This window comes from Cervus elaphus, chromosome 31, assembly GCF_910594005.1.
Source record: "Cervus elaphus chromosome 31, mCerEla1.1, whole genome shotgun sequence".
NCBI classification, from domain to species: Eukaryota; Metazoa; Chordata; class Mammalia; order Artiodactyla; family Cervidae; genus Cervus; species Cervus elaphus.
Window position 1 is genome coordinate 54,139,584 of NC_057845.1, and position 18,199 is coordinate 54,157,782.

An 18,199-nucleotide genomic window follows, 5' to 3' on the forward strand; every position below is an offset into this window, starting at 1 on the left:
AAATCCCTGCCCAGGCTTGTAATGTGTCTCAGTTTAATAGGGACACTAACCTACAGATCAGGGTCTTCCTACTGTATCTTCTGGCCTGTTTTTGCTACTATACTCCATCACTGTGAATTACTGGAATTTCTAGGAGAAAAGGGGCAGAGATGAAGGCACCAAGATCAGTGATATTTCTTCCTGCCTTTCATTCAAAGACTTTGAACTCCCTATCCCTCCCTGAAAATACCTGTCAGCCCCACCTGACCCAACATCTCCAGGGACCTGAGACTTTCTGAGGAGTTGGGAGTGGGCAGTAAGAATAAAAGTCGGGGAGTCCTGGAATAGGAGATCAGTAACTCTACTGTCTGGCCTTTGCGGGAAACATCATTAGCTGAGTAGTAACGAGTAAGTATGACAGTTGTCATAGCAAATGTTTGTAGTGGTGCTGTAGAGGGTAGCCTAGACATCCAGGAAGACAGTAGCCCTATTTCATCATGTGAAATTCTCTTCTCCCAGGTAATTCTAAAATCTCCTGAATGGCAGGAGTGATGCTTTATATCTTAGCATCATCCATATCCCCCTAAATCCTTGTGTGGGACAGATCAGTCCATGCATAATAACGTGATACTTGATGACAACCTGGTCAAAATTATCTCTGCCTGACCTCAAAAGAGAAACCATCTTAGGAACACAACTCAGCCTCCTCATTTGTCTTTAGGCTTGCTGGGTGTTTCCTCTATTTCAGTAATCAGATTAAGGTCACAGATTATTTCACCAATTGTTCATTAGATGGTATATATTTATTTTTATTCTAGGTTCATTAAACTTATTCTGTAGTTCCAGCCTAACATTTCTTCATGTTGGGAGGTAAAGACATCCATATTTTACCCCAGACTAGAAACCCAGTACAGTTGTATCTGGCAGGGAACAGTCATCCTGTCCTTCTGTGAATAACCGGACATCTTTACCAAGGAGTCGCTTCCCTGAGATCTAGTCTCCGTCCTCTGTAAATGGAAGTTAGTGGGTGGATGTTAACAGGCCTGGGAACCAGCTGAGGTGGGAGATACTCGGCCTTTGGATTCTGATTGCTTTCTCCATTTCTGTCTGGTGTTTGCTGAAGCACAGACATGCTTTTCTGTCATCATCAAAGCAGACCTCCTGCCCTCACGGTGGGAGACTTTCCTCCCTGACCACCAGCCTATCCTGGATGGACTGGAAAAGGAGCCTTCACTTCTACATCTTCAGGGAATGTGGGTTTCCCTGAAAGAAAGGAGATGTTAAAATCCCATTTCCTAGCAAGAGCTGACCTCTGTTACTTTTCAGATTTTATTAAAATTAAATGTGTTAATTCTTTGTCCTTTCACCCTGGAGTAATTCTGGAAAGAAAACATATTTTAAAATTGAACAGAAAGACTATTATGAAAGATGGTGAGCTCACATTTGTTAAATGACTTTGTGCTCTTGCAAAGAAGTGTCTGAAAAGCACATTATGAACTGCGCTGCGTGATTTCCTTTGTTTGGATTTTAGAAGCAGTTTGACTGACACAGATCCTGAAGGGGAGAATCTTTGGATCCTGGAAATGCTTTTAACGAAGGTGATGCAGAAGACTGCAGAGAACAATTTCAACATTGTTCTGTTGAAGGTTATACTTAGCTCTGAACCACATTACTTTCCTGTCGACGTTTCATTTCCTGGGGTCTTGCCAAGTGATAAACAGACACAGGCGTGTGGTGGGTGTGGGGTTTTTCAGCACGAAGAGGGAGGCTGGAGTTTTCTTAGTTAAAAGCATCTGTTGACTTCTGTGATCATTATGAAAATGCTGGTGTGAGGCCTTCAGGAGACAATGGGGGGAAAATGGACATACTGTGCTGTCTATTCCATCATCCAGATGCACCTGGTCAGGGGTAAGGCTTCGGGTTGTCCCTTCTTGTCACACTGGCTGCTTCAGGGAGGGAACGGGGCCTCTGTTCATTGAAAATGCCTTGTGACTACTGCTGGAATTGATCACCAAAGGCAGATTGTCACTAAAGTTTTCAGTTATGTATTTAAGTGGCAGCTCTCAGCGAGATGCAAGGATCTAGAAATTATTGCAAATGAGCACTAAAAACAAGAAAGGAATGGGTGGTTTGTGCCACTGCTCTGAGACATTTACACCCATTTCCTTCCTAAGAGGGTCTCTGGAGTAACTGAAAAACTATGCTTCTTGAAAATGAAATGCTCTCCAAATGGTTGTCAGAACAACTCTGCAACACTAAAAAAAAAAGATTCATAAAGCCATCAAGGCTCAGAGCTCCTTGCTCAACTTTTTCTCTCTCTCAAATAATTTCTCTTTTGGATTTAACAAGCATTTCTCCTCCAAATACTCAGATCTTTGGGAGTTGAACATATGCTGAATTTTAATGAGGCATGTATAGGTGTGGACCTGGAAGACAAAGCAGACTCTTTGTGACAGTGGGGACCAGTGCCTAAAGGGCCTATTGAAAATAGCAAGAAGGAAGATTCATTCTGCATTCCATAGCATGAGGGTATTACCGTGAGCCTGAGTGTCTTAAGAATTAACTGTGCTTTTCAGATATAGCTACGAAGATTTTAAAGAGGATTTCTAAATCAAAGGAGACATTGGAATATAATGCTTTAGATAGGATAAGAGGTGTATTATCAGGCAAAGCTGAGCTCCCAGGCAGCTACATTAAGCTGCACTAACCCTGCCTACCCAAACTTCTGCATCCATAAAAGTACAGTAATTCCCCTTTGTCAAGTCCCTTTGAGAGCCTGTCTTTTTCTCAGTTGCTTGTCATCTTTTTATCTTTTTCCTTTGTGAGCTTCAGTGGTACTTGTCACAATAATATATCATTCCTGAAACAGTATTCCATGTTAATTCTAAAGCTGAGACCTACGCTATGGATGGCATGTCCAAGGCTTAACACGTCTGAAGAGTCCTGTGCCGTTTGGTCAAAGAACTGATGAGAGGGAATCTTCTCTCAAGTGTAGTGTCTCAGTGTTGATTATAGACGATGATGCTCAATGGTTTATTCTTAATGGAAACCTCTGCCACTCTTTCCCCTTTTTACCTCAGGAATCCTAATTATAGGGAAAGGATGGCCCTTTTGACTCTCTTGTATTGAATGTCAAATCCCTTACTCTTCTCAACCAATTTGGAAGGCGGTTTGGAGGTCCTGAAGGTTATAGAGAGAGCACAGACTCTGGACAACTGAATTCATCTTCTCTCACTGAAGGATGGCTTTAAGCAAACCACGTAATCTCTCTGTGCCTTGGTTTCCCCTTTGATGACTAGTGTTAACAGCATTACGCTTTGATGTGTGTGGAGGATTAAACAAGATAACCTATATGTCAAAGCCACCTGTAAACGTGTATTTTTTCAAACTGTTATATTCTCATTGGTTACTTTTCAGCTTCAGAAAATAATACTTGGTGTTATTATGTGTTATGTGCTGTTAACTCATAAACAAAAAAGCCAATTATATTCATTGTAGGAATAGCTGTCATAATAAATTTACTAGTGGGTGCAAGTTCCCTCCAAATGCTAAGGCAGCCAGGGAAGAAAGTTCCAGCTGCTCCCTCAGTTCCCCAGAGTAACCAAGGTCTTTCACCAAGGAATCCCCCTCTGGGAATCACGCAAACTGATGGTCACACCCTTCCTTTTCAGGAGTAGTGGAAACCTTCAGCGCAGAAGAACACATTTACGCTCTACCTGGCTCTGATGTCAACCTGACCTGCCAAGCGCAGAAGAAAGGCTTCTTGGTGCAGATGCAGTGGTCCAAGGTCACTGACAAGGGGGACCTGCTTGCTGTTTATCATCCCGAGCATGGCTTCTACTGTGCCAGCCAGGGTCCCTGTAGGTCACTGGTGGCTTTCAGAGAGGCGCCTGGGAATGTGTTTGAGTGGACTCTGTACTTGAGGAACGTTTCCTCCTCGATGACCGGGAAGTATGAGTGTAGCTTCACTCTGTATCCAGAGGGCATTCAGACAAAAGTCTACAGCCTAAAGATCCAGACAAATGGTGAGTAACTATGACTGCGAGTGGAAAGGAAGCATGTATTGAAAGCATTCAGCTTTCAGCAAGTATGTATTCTGAGCCAGCCGTGTGCCAGGCACAGTGCTAAGTACAGGAAGGTTGAGTGGAAAGAGGTATTTCCTGGAAATGAAGACAGAAATTGATCAAATAACGCCATGAATTAGTGTTAAATCGAAGCAGTGATAAGTGATAAAGGCTGCAGTGGTTTTGTGAGAATACATGATAGAAGCCAGGGAAATGGACTCTGAGAAAGTGGCACCTGAGCCGAGGTCTGAAGACTGCGTAGATATTTAACACTATTTGGGCGGTGGGAGATTTATGATGGATCCAGAGACAGGAAACTGCTGTTGTGAAGGGCTGTGCAGTATTTGAGGACATGGGGAAATGCCAGTGGGACTGCGGTGCAGGTTTAAGGGATGAAGTGGGAGATACAGTAAGGACCAGATCATACTGAACCTCGTCAACCATGTTCAAGGCTTTGATATTTGTCTAAGCGCCTTGGTAAGACACGAAGTATTTTCATCCCAAGGATGGCATGACATTATAGCCTGATCGAATTTGTTACGAAAAGATGGTGCTGGCTTCAGCAGCACCAGTATGAGAATGAAGTGAGAGGGGATGAGAAGAAAAGGTGGAGATAACTTAGGGGACAACCCCAGTAACGCAGAAGAGACAGAGTGGTTGTTTGGGGAGATATAGAAAGAAGATGACAGATTTGATGCTTTGGGCATTAAACAGGTAGGACTTGGGAACAGAATGGATCTAGGACAACGGCAGTGTGAATGAAGGAGAGAGAAAACGTGCGTGTGTCTGGCAAATACTCCTGAACGGTGGTGCCATTCCCTGAGGTGGGAGACTAAGGAATCAGAGCAGATTTAGGGGGGGAATTTATCAAAGTGGCTTTGGATATATTTCATATAAGGCAGGGAAAAGTACCAAGGAGGCTGCTGAATGTGTAGCATTCACTCATGCTTGCTTTATAGGGCCACCTTTGGAGGCAGGACTCCTAGGTTGAAGTTCTAATTCCTTTCTGGCTGGAACTGAATTTCACCTGGGGATTGGCATGTACCTTCTCTGAGCCCATCTGGAAAATGATGATAATAATGGCTACCCTAAATTAGTTGGTCCTAAAGTAAATGATCTCTATACTCCCTGCAGAAGGAAATGGCAACCCACTCCAACATTCTTACCTGGAAAATCCCATGGACGGAGGATCCTGTTAGGCTACAGTCCATGGGGTCACAAAGAGTCGGACACGACTGGGTGACTTCACTTCACTTCACTTCACTTCAAAGTAAATGATCTCTATACTAGTGGAAAAAATGAAACTGAAAGTCAACAAATGGAAAATGCACACGAAATGGAATGATTTTAACTTAGGGGCAAAGTGACCTGGTGGTTTAAGGAAAACACACAACAAAAACTAACTCACAAAGGCCATGCTTAAAGAAGGCAAGGAGCTGCCCAGGACGAACACCACACATGGATTTATTATCTCCTCTCCACTTCTCATCAAGAGATAAGACCATGGTGTTGGCAGCCCAGCTACAGAGCAGGACCTCCTCTACCTCTGCCTTTACAGTGCCCCAGTTCCCATTGCTGATTTCCAGGAAAAATGCTTCATTTGGGGATGGATTGGGGTGGTAAGGTAGAATGAAGAGAAACGAGACCTGTATAGAGTTTACCTGCATAATATATATTTTGGAGTCAGGTAGCCTGCATTTGAATGTGGGCTCTGTCATCCATTACATGTTTCATCTTTACCATCTTATTCTAAGTCCCTAAGTCTCTGTTTCCTAATGTAGCAAATACAGATAATTATAGGACCTCCTTCATGGGTACCATGATTTTGATGAGTAGGTGAGGTAATCACTGTAAGGCACTTAGCATAGTTCCTGCCAAAGAGCAAGAGTTTGGAAAGTGGTAGTTTTCATTATGAATAGTAAATACAATCATAATGAGTGAATGCTATTTCTCAGGTCTTATTAAAAAATGAGTCCACCCTCCTCTCTTTGCATTTGCCTAATATGGGTGGCTCAGATGGTAAAGAATCTGCCTGCAGTGCAGGAGACCCGGGTTCAATCCGTGGGTTGGGAAGATCCCCTGGAGAAGGAAATGGCAACCCACTCCAGTACTCTTGCCTAGAAAATTCCATGGACGGAGGAGCCTGGTAGGCTACAGTCCATGGGGTTGGAAAGAGTCGGACAGGACCGAACGACTTCACTTTCTTTCTTTGTTTTCTTTAATAAGGAGCCCAACAGACATTTGCCACACTTTAGCACAAGTACATGTTGAACTTCACCTTAGACAAAGATTTTCTGTCTTCTTAAAACTGGAAACTATGCTGCTACAGATCTGCGAACCTAACGTTTATTCCATGGAGAATGGACAACATGGATAGGAAATAGGAGGTGGGAATGGCTTGACATGAAGATAGCCAATGGAAAGAAGATACTGCGTCATTCAGAAAGGAGAGTGGTGTTGCCTTTGAGGGAAAATGTATTTCTTAAAGGGCCAGGCTTCTAGCTGCTAAAAACAGCAAATCACTGGGGAGACAGAAGTCATCTGTACATGCTTTGTGCTTGTCAGTTCCCAGTCATCTGGTTATAACTTTGCTGTTCATCAGCTGGACCAGAGGGGAGAAAAATGGTGTCAGTGTTAAAGAAATGTTCTGGTGTGGTGCATTTGGGTATAAAGGGAGCAAAATGGAAAAGAAAAAAAGAGAGAAAGGGAAAAAACTCAGCATGCAGTGATCAAAGATGTGTGTGCTCAGTCCCTCCGTTGTGTCTGACTCTTTTCAACTCCATCGACTGTAGCCCACCAGGCTCCTCTGTCCATGGGATTTCCCAGGCAAAAATACTAGAGTGGGTTGCCATTGCCTCCTCCAGGGGATCTCCCCAACCCAGGGACTGAATCAGCTGTCTCTTACATCTCCTGCGTTGGCGAGGAGGCTTTTTACCACTAGTGCCACCTGATCAAAGATGCGAGCCTGGTGTAAACCCAAGGGGCAGATACTTAGATGGGGCCTCTTGAGTTGTTACTCAAAAGCCCTGTCAAATTCCCCCAATGATATCTTTTTCCCTTTAATTCTTTTGGTCTTCGCTCACTTCTCCTCACTTGGGCCACCTCCTCTCACATCCCTGGGAGATCTTCGACAGGCTGGTTGGGTCGGCAAAGCACCCGAGTGCGAGTATGTGCAGTAGGTGACGAAACACCAGCTGAAGTGGCGAGTACGAATCTAAATGTGAAAATGCGGAGGGACCAGAGGTGGCGGCGACCTCCTTCTGTTTCCTCTCTGCTGTTTGCGGGGTCTGTTCACAAAACAACGTGTCTAAAGCCTGCGCGCCCGCCCTGGAGCCTTTGAGGGAAAATGCTTTGCGCGAAAAGCTGAGAAGGGACTCTTCTAAGTGCACCTTGTTCGTTTGTATGGACCAGGGCTTCAAGGCTGTGGACGAGGGCAGAAATGTTACACACTGCTTGGCATTTGCTTCTTTTTTCATTCTGGTATGACAGAGTTTCCTTTTTGATTTATTCCAAGAAACACAATTCTTTGAGTCAAGCCTTGGGTGATTGTAATCCAGGTTCCCTTCATTTGATGCTACTTGATCACACAGTGCTTCAGACTATTAAGACTTTAATGCGTTTAAAATATGTCGTTCTTAGAACTGGCTATAAAACATACAATGTGGCTTTAATTGTGGGGAGGGGTGTTCACGTTTTTAGAAGCATTAGCAGGAGAAGAAGGAGGAATGGTACTAGAAGGAGGAGGAGGTGTAGGAATAAAGTAGTGTAGACTGCAATAACAGAGGTGGTACTGGTAACAGAAAGGAATAATCCTGATAATATAATCTTGAAAATCTTGGTCTAACTGCATGCTGTTACCCTGCCTAAAAGCAGAATTTGTTCTTCAACCTTTTTTCCCCCAGTTTCATTGAGATATAGCTGACATGTAACGTCGTGTTCACTTTAGGTATACAACATGATGATCTTGTGTGTGTGTGTGTGTGTGTGTGCGAAGTAATCATCACAGTAAGCAGTTAATACCCATCACCTCACACAGTTACAGTTTTTTTTTTTATGATGGACCTTTAAGATGTGCTTCCTTTAGCAACTTTTAAACATGAAGTATAGTGCTTTTCACTTTAATCACTATGCTCTACATAACATCTGCAGAATTTATCTATCTTATAACTGGAACTTTATACCTTTTTATCATCCTCATTCATTTTGCCCGCCTCCCACCCCCTGCCTCTGACCAGTCTATTTTCTTTTAATCTGAAGGCTGTCTGACATTTCTTATTTTTCTTTGCCAATGCACCTGTTGAGCAAATTTGATTATTTGTCTTGTATAATTACCCACAGCCTGGATTTTGCTTTTATATCTCATGGCATCTCCATGTTCTTCTTTCACCTTTTAGTTAGGTATACATATTTGATCACATTTATTTTTATCTTCTGGTAAGAATATTTCGTAGATGATGTTGTGTAGTTACATCATCACTACATAATGTCTGGTTTTGTGATCTTAACGGCCATTGATGGGTATTGCCTTAGATCCATTCATTCATTATTGGCTGCCAAATAGTGATGTTCTAATCTTTCTTTCCTTCATTTGTCAGCTGAAATGTTCTTATAAAGAGGAACTTCCTCTCATGAACCAATTGTTTACTAGATATACAATTTGTTTAAAAAAAAAAAAAACAGAATAGACACTTGATTCTTTCCCTTCACTTACCAGTTTTAAAAATGAGTTTGTTCACTAGCATTCTTAGGTGACAAATAAGTATTTGTGTTCAGTATCAAGAATCTATATGAACTTAAGGATATTAGTGAGTTTTAATTCATTATAGTTATTTTTATTAGGCTGAAAATATCCTATATATAAAATATATTAACCCTTTGTGATATAAACTGCAAATATTTTCTCTGTTTTTCATCTATCCATACTTTCTTATGGTATTGTTTCCAATGCAGCATATTCTTATTTTTTGAAACAGAATCTATCATATTTTTCTTAATGGTTTCTTAATTTTTTTCTTAATTAGAAAAATTTTTTTTCTAAACTTGAGTCATACTTAAGAAAAATTTTCCCCACTCCTAGATTATACAGAAATTCACTCTTTATTTCTAACACTTCCATATTTTAAAATTAGTATTTAAACTAATGTTAGGTTTCTAGTGTTATATACTATATCAAAATATATTTTTATTCTTTCTAGTACTTTTTTTCTATTTCCTACTTTTTTTCCTCTCTGTGGTTCAGTTTGGAAATTCTCTATTGACCTATTTTCCAATTAACAAATAGTGTTTTTCTTGATATACAGTAATTTTTCAATCTCATCAAATTCATTCTTAATTTCTGATATTATATTTTAAAGTTATTGTTTTTGATAGAGTGTTAATTCTTTGATGAACTTGTTAATCTTTTCATCTATTCCCTTCATCTTTTTCTCTATTCTTGAATATGTTAAAAAGTTATTTTAATATCCTTATTGTTAACTCCAATGTTTCTGTTTTTCTATGTATGCAGTTTGTTATATGTATTACATATATAAAGAAGACATATTGTGTTGTTAATGACAATAATACCAAAAGGAAGGGATGTGCTGGAGTAAGTTGTGGAAAAAGGAGAAAAAGCAGACACATGAATGATCGCATATAATAGACCCAGCAGAGCAGTGTTATAGTTAAGGATTCGAAGAATTTCATGTTCTTAAAAAAAGCTGAGAAGAAAAAGAAAATATATATAAAACCTTATATTGACCCATATATTTACCATTTTATATGCTCTTCATTTCATCCCATGGAGAGAAGTTACTATTTGGTATCATTTCCTTTCAGCCCGAAGGACATAGTTTAGAATTTCATATAAGAAAAATCTACTTGCCATGAATTGTTTTGTCTTTTTTTCTCATTTTTTATTTTTGAACGTTAGTTTCAATGAGGGTAAAATTCTTAGTGGACTGCTTTTTCTTTCAGTATTTTGAACATGTCTCTGATCTTCATTGTTTCCAGTGAGACGTGAGCCAGTGATTCTGTTATTGGTCCCTGCATGTGATAAGTTTGAGATTGTTTTCCTTACTGATTGCTTTCATAATTTTCTCTTTGTTTTGGCTTTTGGCAGTTTGATTATGATATGCTTAGGTGGGTATTTGGTTATATTTATGTTACTTAGGTTTTAAAGTTCTTGAATGTGTAGATTAATTTGGAGAAATTTTTTAAAAATCAAATATAAAGTTTTGGCTTTTGTTTCTTCAAATATTTGTTCTGTCCTCCTCTGTTTCATCTCTCCTTCTATGACTCTAATTACATATATGTTAGAACATTTGATATTGTCCTATATGGTTCTGAAACTCTCTATTTTCCTTCAATCTTCTTCCTCTCTGCTCTTCAGATTAGGTAATTTATATTAATCATTATTTAGGTATGCTGATTTTTTTTTTCTTCTGCCATCTCAAATTGGCTGTTGAGAATCTCCAGTGAATTTTTAAACTTTTATTATTGACTTTTAACTCTAGAATAATCATCTGTTTCTTTTTATCTTCACTAAAATTCCCTATGTATTGAATCATTGTCACCATATTTTGCTTTAATCCTTTGAACATACTTTTAAGAGCTGCCTTGAAGTCTGTTAAATCTAATATAGGGTCTACTCAAAGTGAATTTCAATGAACCACTTTTTTCTTGAGTATGGGTCACCTTTCTTGTTTCCTTCATACATCATCATTTTGTTGTCATTGAAAGCTAAACATTAAAAAAAGAAATGTAACGTGACAACTCTACAGTCCATGGGTTTTTAAAATTTTCAATAACTTACTCATATTTAAATTGCAAAATCTCTCTCTTTTGCAGCGTATGGCCATTGATACCTCTGCTTAGCTTTTTACTATAATTCTTATGTCTTTAGTTTTGCTTCCAAGGAATTGCCTGTACACTGTCAAATTCCCTTTGTTGGTCCACAAATGAATTTGGCAAAAATCGTGCTCAAATACCTCAAGCCGAATAGGCTTCCACCCTCTACACATGGACGTCTGTATGGGAGGGAGTTAGAGACTGCATTAAAAGTTGGGACAGTAATACCTCCCTTGACTTTCACTTTTCACTGAGCTCTCTCAGATCCCCTTACACATGTATATTTTTCCCAGTCAGCCTGGGGTGTGTAAAGAATTTATGTCAGCTCTTTTAAGACTCTCTGATTTCTAGAATCTCTGTTCACTGTCTGGTCTGCCGCTCACCCCACTGGGACTGCACATCCAGGCTGACCAAGCCTCAGTTTTTTTCTGTTTCCTACCAAGTTTATCCCTGCTAGCTGACAAAGTGAAGGATTTTCATGCTCACACCTAACTTAAGTCTGTCCCTTTTGGAAGTAAAGCTGCTGGATTTTGTAGCCAGCTCTAAGATGGTGAAATGACCTTTCTCTCCGACCTAGTTGAGAAAGGTGATGGAAGGATCCCAAAGCAAGCAGGCTGCAGACTCCTACTGTTCTTACTGAAGCTCTGGTGGCTTGTCAAGAAGAATTGTTTCTCAATTAAATGTTTGTCTTTGGTCAATTTCCAGGGAAGGCCCTGAAAATGGTGATTTTTAACACACTTGCTCAGTTTTACATGTATCTTTTTTCACTGACCTCTTCATGCTTCCGAAACAAGGAGTCCCTCAATACCCACCCAACCCTGTTTTTGATACTTATATTGTATCTTCATTTAAAAATATTCATTACTACTCACTTATAACAATTATTTATTCTTAGTGCTAAAGGTAAATACATACTAAACACTTACCCTCAGCCTTTATGTAAATGTCTCTTCAGTTTGAACAGGCTGCCCTGGTGGCTCAGAGGGTAAAGCTTCTGCCCGCAATGTGGGAGACCTGGGTTTGATCCCTGGGTGGGGAAGATCCCATGGAGAAGGAAATGGCAACCCACTCCAGTACTCTTGCCTGGAGAATCCCACGGACGGAGGAGCCTGGTAGGCTACAGTCCACGGGGTCGCAAAGAGTTGGACACAACTGAGCCACTTCACTTCACTTCACTTCTTCAGTTTGAAGTATGTTCTGTTGGAGAATATTCAGGAAATGTTCATGGGGCAATATTCCCTGAGCTCCTGCGTGACTTTTAATAAGTTTTATTTTCATAATCTTCATGTTAAAGATTGAATATAATATCCTCAACTCATATATTTTTCCCTTGAGTATATTAAATCCGTTGTGTGTTATTGTTGCTTAGTCATGTCCAACTCTTTGCAAGCCCATGGACTATAGCCCGCCAGGCCCCTCTGTCCATTGACTTCTCCAGGCAAGAATACTGGAGTGGGTTGCCCTTCCCTTCTCCAGGGGGTCTTCCTGACCCAGGGATTAAACCTGGGTCTCCAGCATTGCAGGGAGATTCTTTACCATCTGAGCCACCAGGGAAGCCCATTAAATATTACTTACTATATTACTTTCTGGCATAAAGAATGGCTGTCCAAAAATTAGTAACAATTTGATTTTCTTTCCCTGGAACTGATTTTGTTTAACATTTTTATTAAAATATGCTTAATATCCATTCTGAGAGTATTTTCCTACTTTTGCAGTATAATTTTTTAATATATATTTTCTAGTCATTTTATTTTAAGAAATTGTACTAGAATTATAATTTCCAGTGTTTTTCTATTGCTTATTTCCTTGAGTATCTTTTATTAAACATATTCTCCATCTTCTTGCCCATCTCTTTCTTTGAATCTCTTTTACCTCTTTTTGCTTATAACATTATTTATTAACATTTCACTTAAAAATTTCCCTCATTCTATTTTTAAACTTTTGTATTAATACATTCTTGGTTTTTTTGCTAGTTTGCTCTTAATTTCTGAAATGATTTTAAAACCATATTATTTCCAACACTTTCCTGAATTTTCTCACTTTTCTATAGAATTTCTTCTCTCCAAATGACTCATTTATCAGTCTTTCTAAAATTTATCATAGCTTATATCATTTTCTTTATTTCTTTTAGCTCATTTTGAATAATTGGGCTAATTATTTTTTATAATTAGCTATAGTTTTTATTTATTTTGAAGTCATATCTTTCTAATATGCTGTTATTATTGTAGGAATGTTACTTTGCTCTCTATTCTCTTTTTTTCTTATGGTATCTTTATATGTGATTCCAACCCACTTTTTTTCTATTGCTCTAAATATGTTTGTTAAATAGATTTTGACTTTTATCATGGAAGAGTACACCAGTCTATCTTTTCTAGAGTCTTCAGTGTCTCTAGAGCTCTGTCTTCTATTATTTTCAAATTAAGTTATATGCCATTGTACTTTGTAAGACGCACTTCCTTTCCTCCTATCCCTCACTTTTATCTAAATTGCCTCTTTGCTTTCTCCTGTTGGGCCTGTCTGGTGTAATTTGGATTCTACTCCCAGGGGTTTCGTCTCAGAGTGGGATTTCTCTGAGGAGTCCCCTCTGCTCTAGCACTGACAAGCCTTTTCATTTTTCCCTTGAAGGCTCTGGTAATTTGCTGCCTACAAACTTCTTTCTCTATTTCTGCTGCTATTCTCAGATTAGTTGGCCTTTCTTTCCAGTGATTGTTGACTTTTTTTTTTTGGAAGGTAGGAGGGGTAAGTTCTTAGTTCTAAGGGCCACGGATTTTCCTGTTTCTTTTTGCACAGTTGCTTACACCATAGTGGTTTGTTGATTTATCCCCAACTATTAATGATGTTATATTGTTATTTAGTGTTCCCATAGATATTGCTTATAGTTTTACTACTCTAGTTAGTCTGTTTTTATTAGGAATCTCAGGGATATTAGAGTTATGCCACTTGTATTGCCAACTTCTCAGAATCTGGACTAACTTTACAAAAATTTACTACTTATGTGTTTGGGTAATGCACATTAAAATAGAATTCACATATCAAGTAGATTTCATAAACTATACAAATATGTGCCTTGGTCAGTCTCTGTTTAAAATAAAGTGATGTAAGTAGAACAATTATAATCTCAAAAATAAAACTAAATAGTATTAATGGTGGTATGCAAATATGGTGAAAAAATTTGGTGGTGATATGCATGTAACTCCATTTGGGAGTGCTGTTATAGGAAATGCTTTTAACCATAAAAGACAGGAATTTTTGTTATTGTTGTTTTGTTCTGGTTTTTAAATTCTGAGGTTGGAGTAATATATGGAAGCAGCAAGGAAGGCCCTGATCCAGTCCTCCTGATCTTGAGGGAATAAGGATATAAGAAATAAACAACCACTATCTGAGAATGATGCAGGGAAGATGGGCCCTAATGGGAAGGCCTGGCTTCAATTAAGAAAGCAGGAGGAGAGAGTTATCATTCAAGAGGACAACTGATACTGACAAGAGCTTGAAATGCAGCAAAGCTTTAAAGGCAAAATACAACATTTGAAATATTCCCATGTTTTTTAAAAAATGAGCTGTTGATAATAAGGAGAATGTTCATACCTCATGACCTATTAATTATACTTCTGGGAATGTACCTTAAGTAGCTAAATGGTCAGAAGAAAGCTATTAGTTTAAGGATGAACCTTGCTATAAAGATTGTAATAGTTTAAATAAGTTAAAAAATGAAAAAGCATATGATTCAATACTTGAAAATTGCTAAACAAATTATGATGTATGTATGTGATGTAATAGAAATATCAACCACAGGTAGCTTAAGAATCATGCAAAACCTTTTAAGTAAAGCTATAGGTAACATTTGCTGGTAAATAAAATTGCAAAGTATGAAAAAAAAATACATGCATACAAACAAGATTTGTATAGATATAGGAAAAAAGAATAAGATTTTCAGGATAGTAAGATGATAGAATTATCATTTATAAATTATTTTTTGATATTACAGTTTACTCACAAATGTATATATATATGTATATAACTTTCCCCAAAAGAGAGACTATAAAACTATTTATCTCATATCACTTTTTTTTTTTTTTTCATATCACTTTTAAAATGAAAATAATTCATTAAACATGCTTCCTTGGAGTTTCCTGATATGTTTTTCTATGTGATTTCTTCTTTGGAGAAATATCTGTAAGCCCTAAAAAGACAATCAGGTATAAAAGCAGTGAAAAGATCAGCATATGTCAGAGGTTTGGTGAAAGGAAGGGATGGGAAGGCAGAGCAGAAAGGATTTTTAGGTCAGTGAAACTATTCTATATGATATTACAAGAGTGGATATATATCAGACTTTGGTCAAGAGGCATGGAATGTACAACACCAAAAGTGAGCCTTATGTAAATAAAACATGGACTTTGGGTGACGATGTGTTTGATGTTGTTTCATTGATTGTAATGAAGGCATCACTGTGGTTAGAGACGATAACAAGGGGGGAGATTGTGCATGCATGAGGGCAGGGTGCATAAGCAAACTCTGTACCTCCCGCTCAATTTGGCTATGCACCTAAAACTTCTCTAAAAAAATTGTCTATTAAAAATTTTAAAAGACAACTGAGGCCAGATTATAATGTTTTATATTCTGCCTGACCCAGGAAATATGATCTAAAGACTAACGCACCAACTTGAGGTTAAAGCAGAAGAATGTACTGAACTGTGAGCTGGATTCTGTTAAGGGAGTTTCCCTGTAGTTTTTCAGTGACCCTGGTAAGCCATTCATACAACGAGGACTGTAGGTGGTGGGGCCCTCTTCATAGGTGTACCCTGAAGACAGTTGAATCTCTATACTAAAACTGTTTCTTGGATTAAAAATACTTTACAGACCAATCATAGATCCATGTCTTTCCCTCCTTATGTTTTGTTACAGTTGCACAAGAAGAATGGAGAAGCAACCATACAATAGAAATAGAGATAAACAGGACTCTGGAAATACCATGCTTTCAAAACACCTCCTTAGAAATTTCATCTGCGCTCACCTTGGCATGGCTGGTGGTAAGTGTTGCCCTTTTCAGTGAATAATGGCCATGATCTTTAAATATTAATGAAGTGAAGATGAATAACAAGTAATAATAGGGAAGGAAGCACCCTGGATAAGAGACAAGCCTTATCTGAAGGTTGAGTTAATGTCTGGAGGAGGGAAGGGAGGACACTAGGATTCCTTCCAACTCAGCAAGCCCCCGGGTCTTTGAATGCAGGGACTTAGAAAGTAGTTCCTAAAGGTTAGTTTATATTTCAAGCTGTATACTCAACAATGACAACAGAGAGAAGAAAGTGTGATGGCGCCCTGGAGAGGAGCCACATCCAGCAGAAGCCCTACTCACACTTATTTGTTGACGCACAACACGTGCAGGGGCGTAGACTCCCTTTTTTCCCAGAACCCTACTACCACATCCTGGGAAATACACAACATTGCTTGGACTGGGAAACACAAACTCTTAACGTATATCAGATACAAACAGAAAATGTCCATGAGAGCAGCAGTATGTCTATACGAAACAGCCACTGCCCAGCTCCATCACCGCCACAGGTAATGACAGGCCCATGGTAGCTATGTTTTCTGACTTACAAGAATAAAACAAAACAGAAATATGGATTTTTATGGGAAATTTTCCAAGGCAAGTCAACCAAATGGCATCCAGCTATTAACCAATATACAGAGTGGACTTCTACTACTACTGTTAAATCAGTTGATAACACAAGCCTTACACAATTATAAAGATTACCATAAACACAATTTTGAGGATCATGAAATGGGTGGGGTTATTTAGATGATCCAGAATATGACTATATTAATTTTTCAGGTCTTCATCAAAATGAAAACACAAGATTTAAAAATTCTTACATAACTAATAGATGTCCATGAGTATAGCAGCTGATACCATCTGCAAAATACTGTACTTGCATGCTTGATCATTTCTGTTACAAGTTAGTAGATTTTTGTGGACTGTCTTCAAAACTGACCCTTCATGTAAAAAGATTTCTCTGAGGATGTGCCAAATCCAAAATAACAGACTTTCAAGGAAACTTTAAAATACAACCTACTAACAATTTTTTATTGTCTAGATATTTTTTGGATAGTTAGTATGATCAAAAGACATTATAAAATGCCTTTCTCAAATTGTTCTAAAAGCTACAGTGTCTGTTTATCATGTCGAAAAATGTATGCTCTCCCTTTTTATGGTTTGGTTGCTAAAATGTAAGACTTCCTGCCTGACATTATGCCCATCATTAATAAAAGTCAGTTTTTCTTAACTAATGTGATACAAGGTGGTTCTTAGAAAAAAAAAATTAAGAATAGAGAGCTTCTCAAGAAGACACAATCCTGCTGCACTAAACATTACTGTAATGGAAATACAGTATCTATACCTAGCTTACATTGTTAATATTTCCACCAATGGACAAAAATTCTCCACCCTAATTATCACTAATTCACTATCAATAGGGGTAGTAATATTTACTAGTAATCAAAAAGACTAAGATTTAATAAAGCTTTACTTAGAGATTTTTGCAGGCTATGAAGTTGATCTGTAGTATCCTTGTCTTATCTGAAGAGAGTCTAATCTGTTTTTCCAAGAAACTGTTAAAGTTTTCAGTCAGCTTGTATCTTTTCTGTGACACTGAACTTCTCCAGGGCAAAAAGCTGCATCACTCATTTTAAAAATCCCTGGATCTAGTATATTGCCTTGACATAGGCACTCAGTAAACAGCTAATAAATAACTGAATGGATTTGCTTCATTTCTCTTTGTCCTCTGCCTTCATAGTCCTATTTGTTGGCTTCCTATTAAATGGGTGATCACTAAACCTCATGCCAGCTGTGTGCTTAGTTAATGAGATGCTCATTAAGTATCAGTGACTGGATAACTGATAAGACGTCCTCTAACAGTTGTCCTCAGAGAAACTAAGAAGGCTCTGTAAACATTATCTTTGAATCCTGCCAAGACATTTGAGATAAATAAGGGGTGGAGAGATTGCGTCTAAGGTCACAGTGAGAGAGTGAGTCATAAAGTTCTACTGAAACCTCAGGCCCTGCTCTCTCTTTAAAGAATGCATCATAATTGAGACAACTTGAGGAATCTTTTTGAAAGAAACTTCCTTTCAAAGGGAACATTGTATTGGCCAATATGCTGATTAAATTCCAACTGTGCATTCCCCTTTTAAATGTTGAAATCTTTTTGCTCCTTTGATTTACATTCGTCCTCCACCCTGCCAGCGCTGTGGGATTCAGCAAGTCTGAGATGAAATCATCTAATCTCCCATTATTAAGGAATAAACTACAGCTCTTTATGTCTTTA

At 38.5% G+C, this 18,199-nt stretch overlaps 1 protein-coding gene across 1 annotated transcript in view; it reads left to right on the top strand.

The window, feature by feature from the left end:
- The first annotated feature begins 1,731 nt into the window (after window positions 1-1,731).
- The window catches only part of CD96 (CD96 molecule), an 89,213-nt gene continuing 72,745 nt past the window's right edge, over window positions 1,732-18,199 (top strand). Inside the window, exons 1-3 of the mRNA XM_043892996.1 lie at window positions 1,732-1,887; window positions 3,651-4,004; window positions 15,774-15,898. Of these exons, the coding sequence (XP_043748931.1) occupies window positions 1,827-1,887; window positions 3,651-4,004; window positions 15,774-15,898 (540 nt within the window). The 5' untranslated portion in view covers window positions 1,732-1,826. The remainder of the gene's footprint in view (window positions 1,888-3,650; window positions 4,005-15,773; window positions 15,899-18,199) is intronic.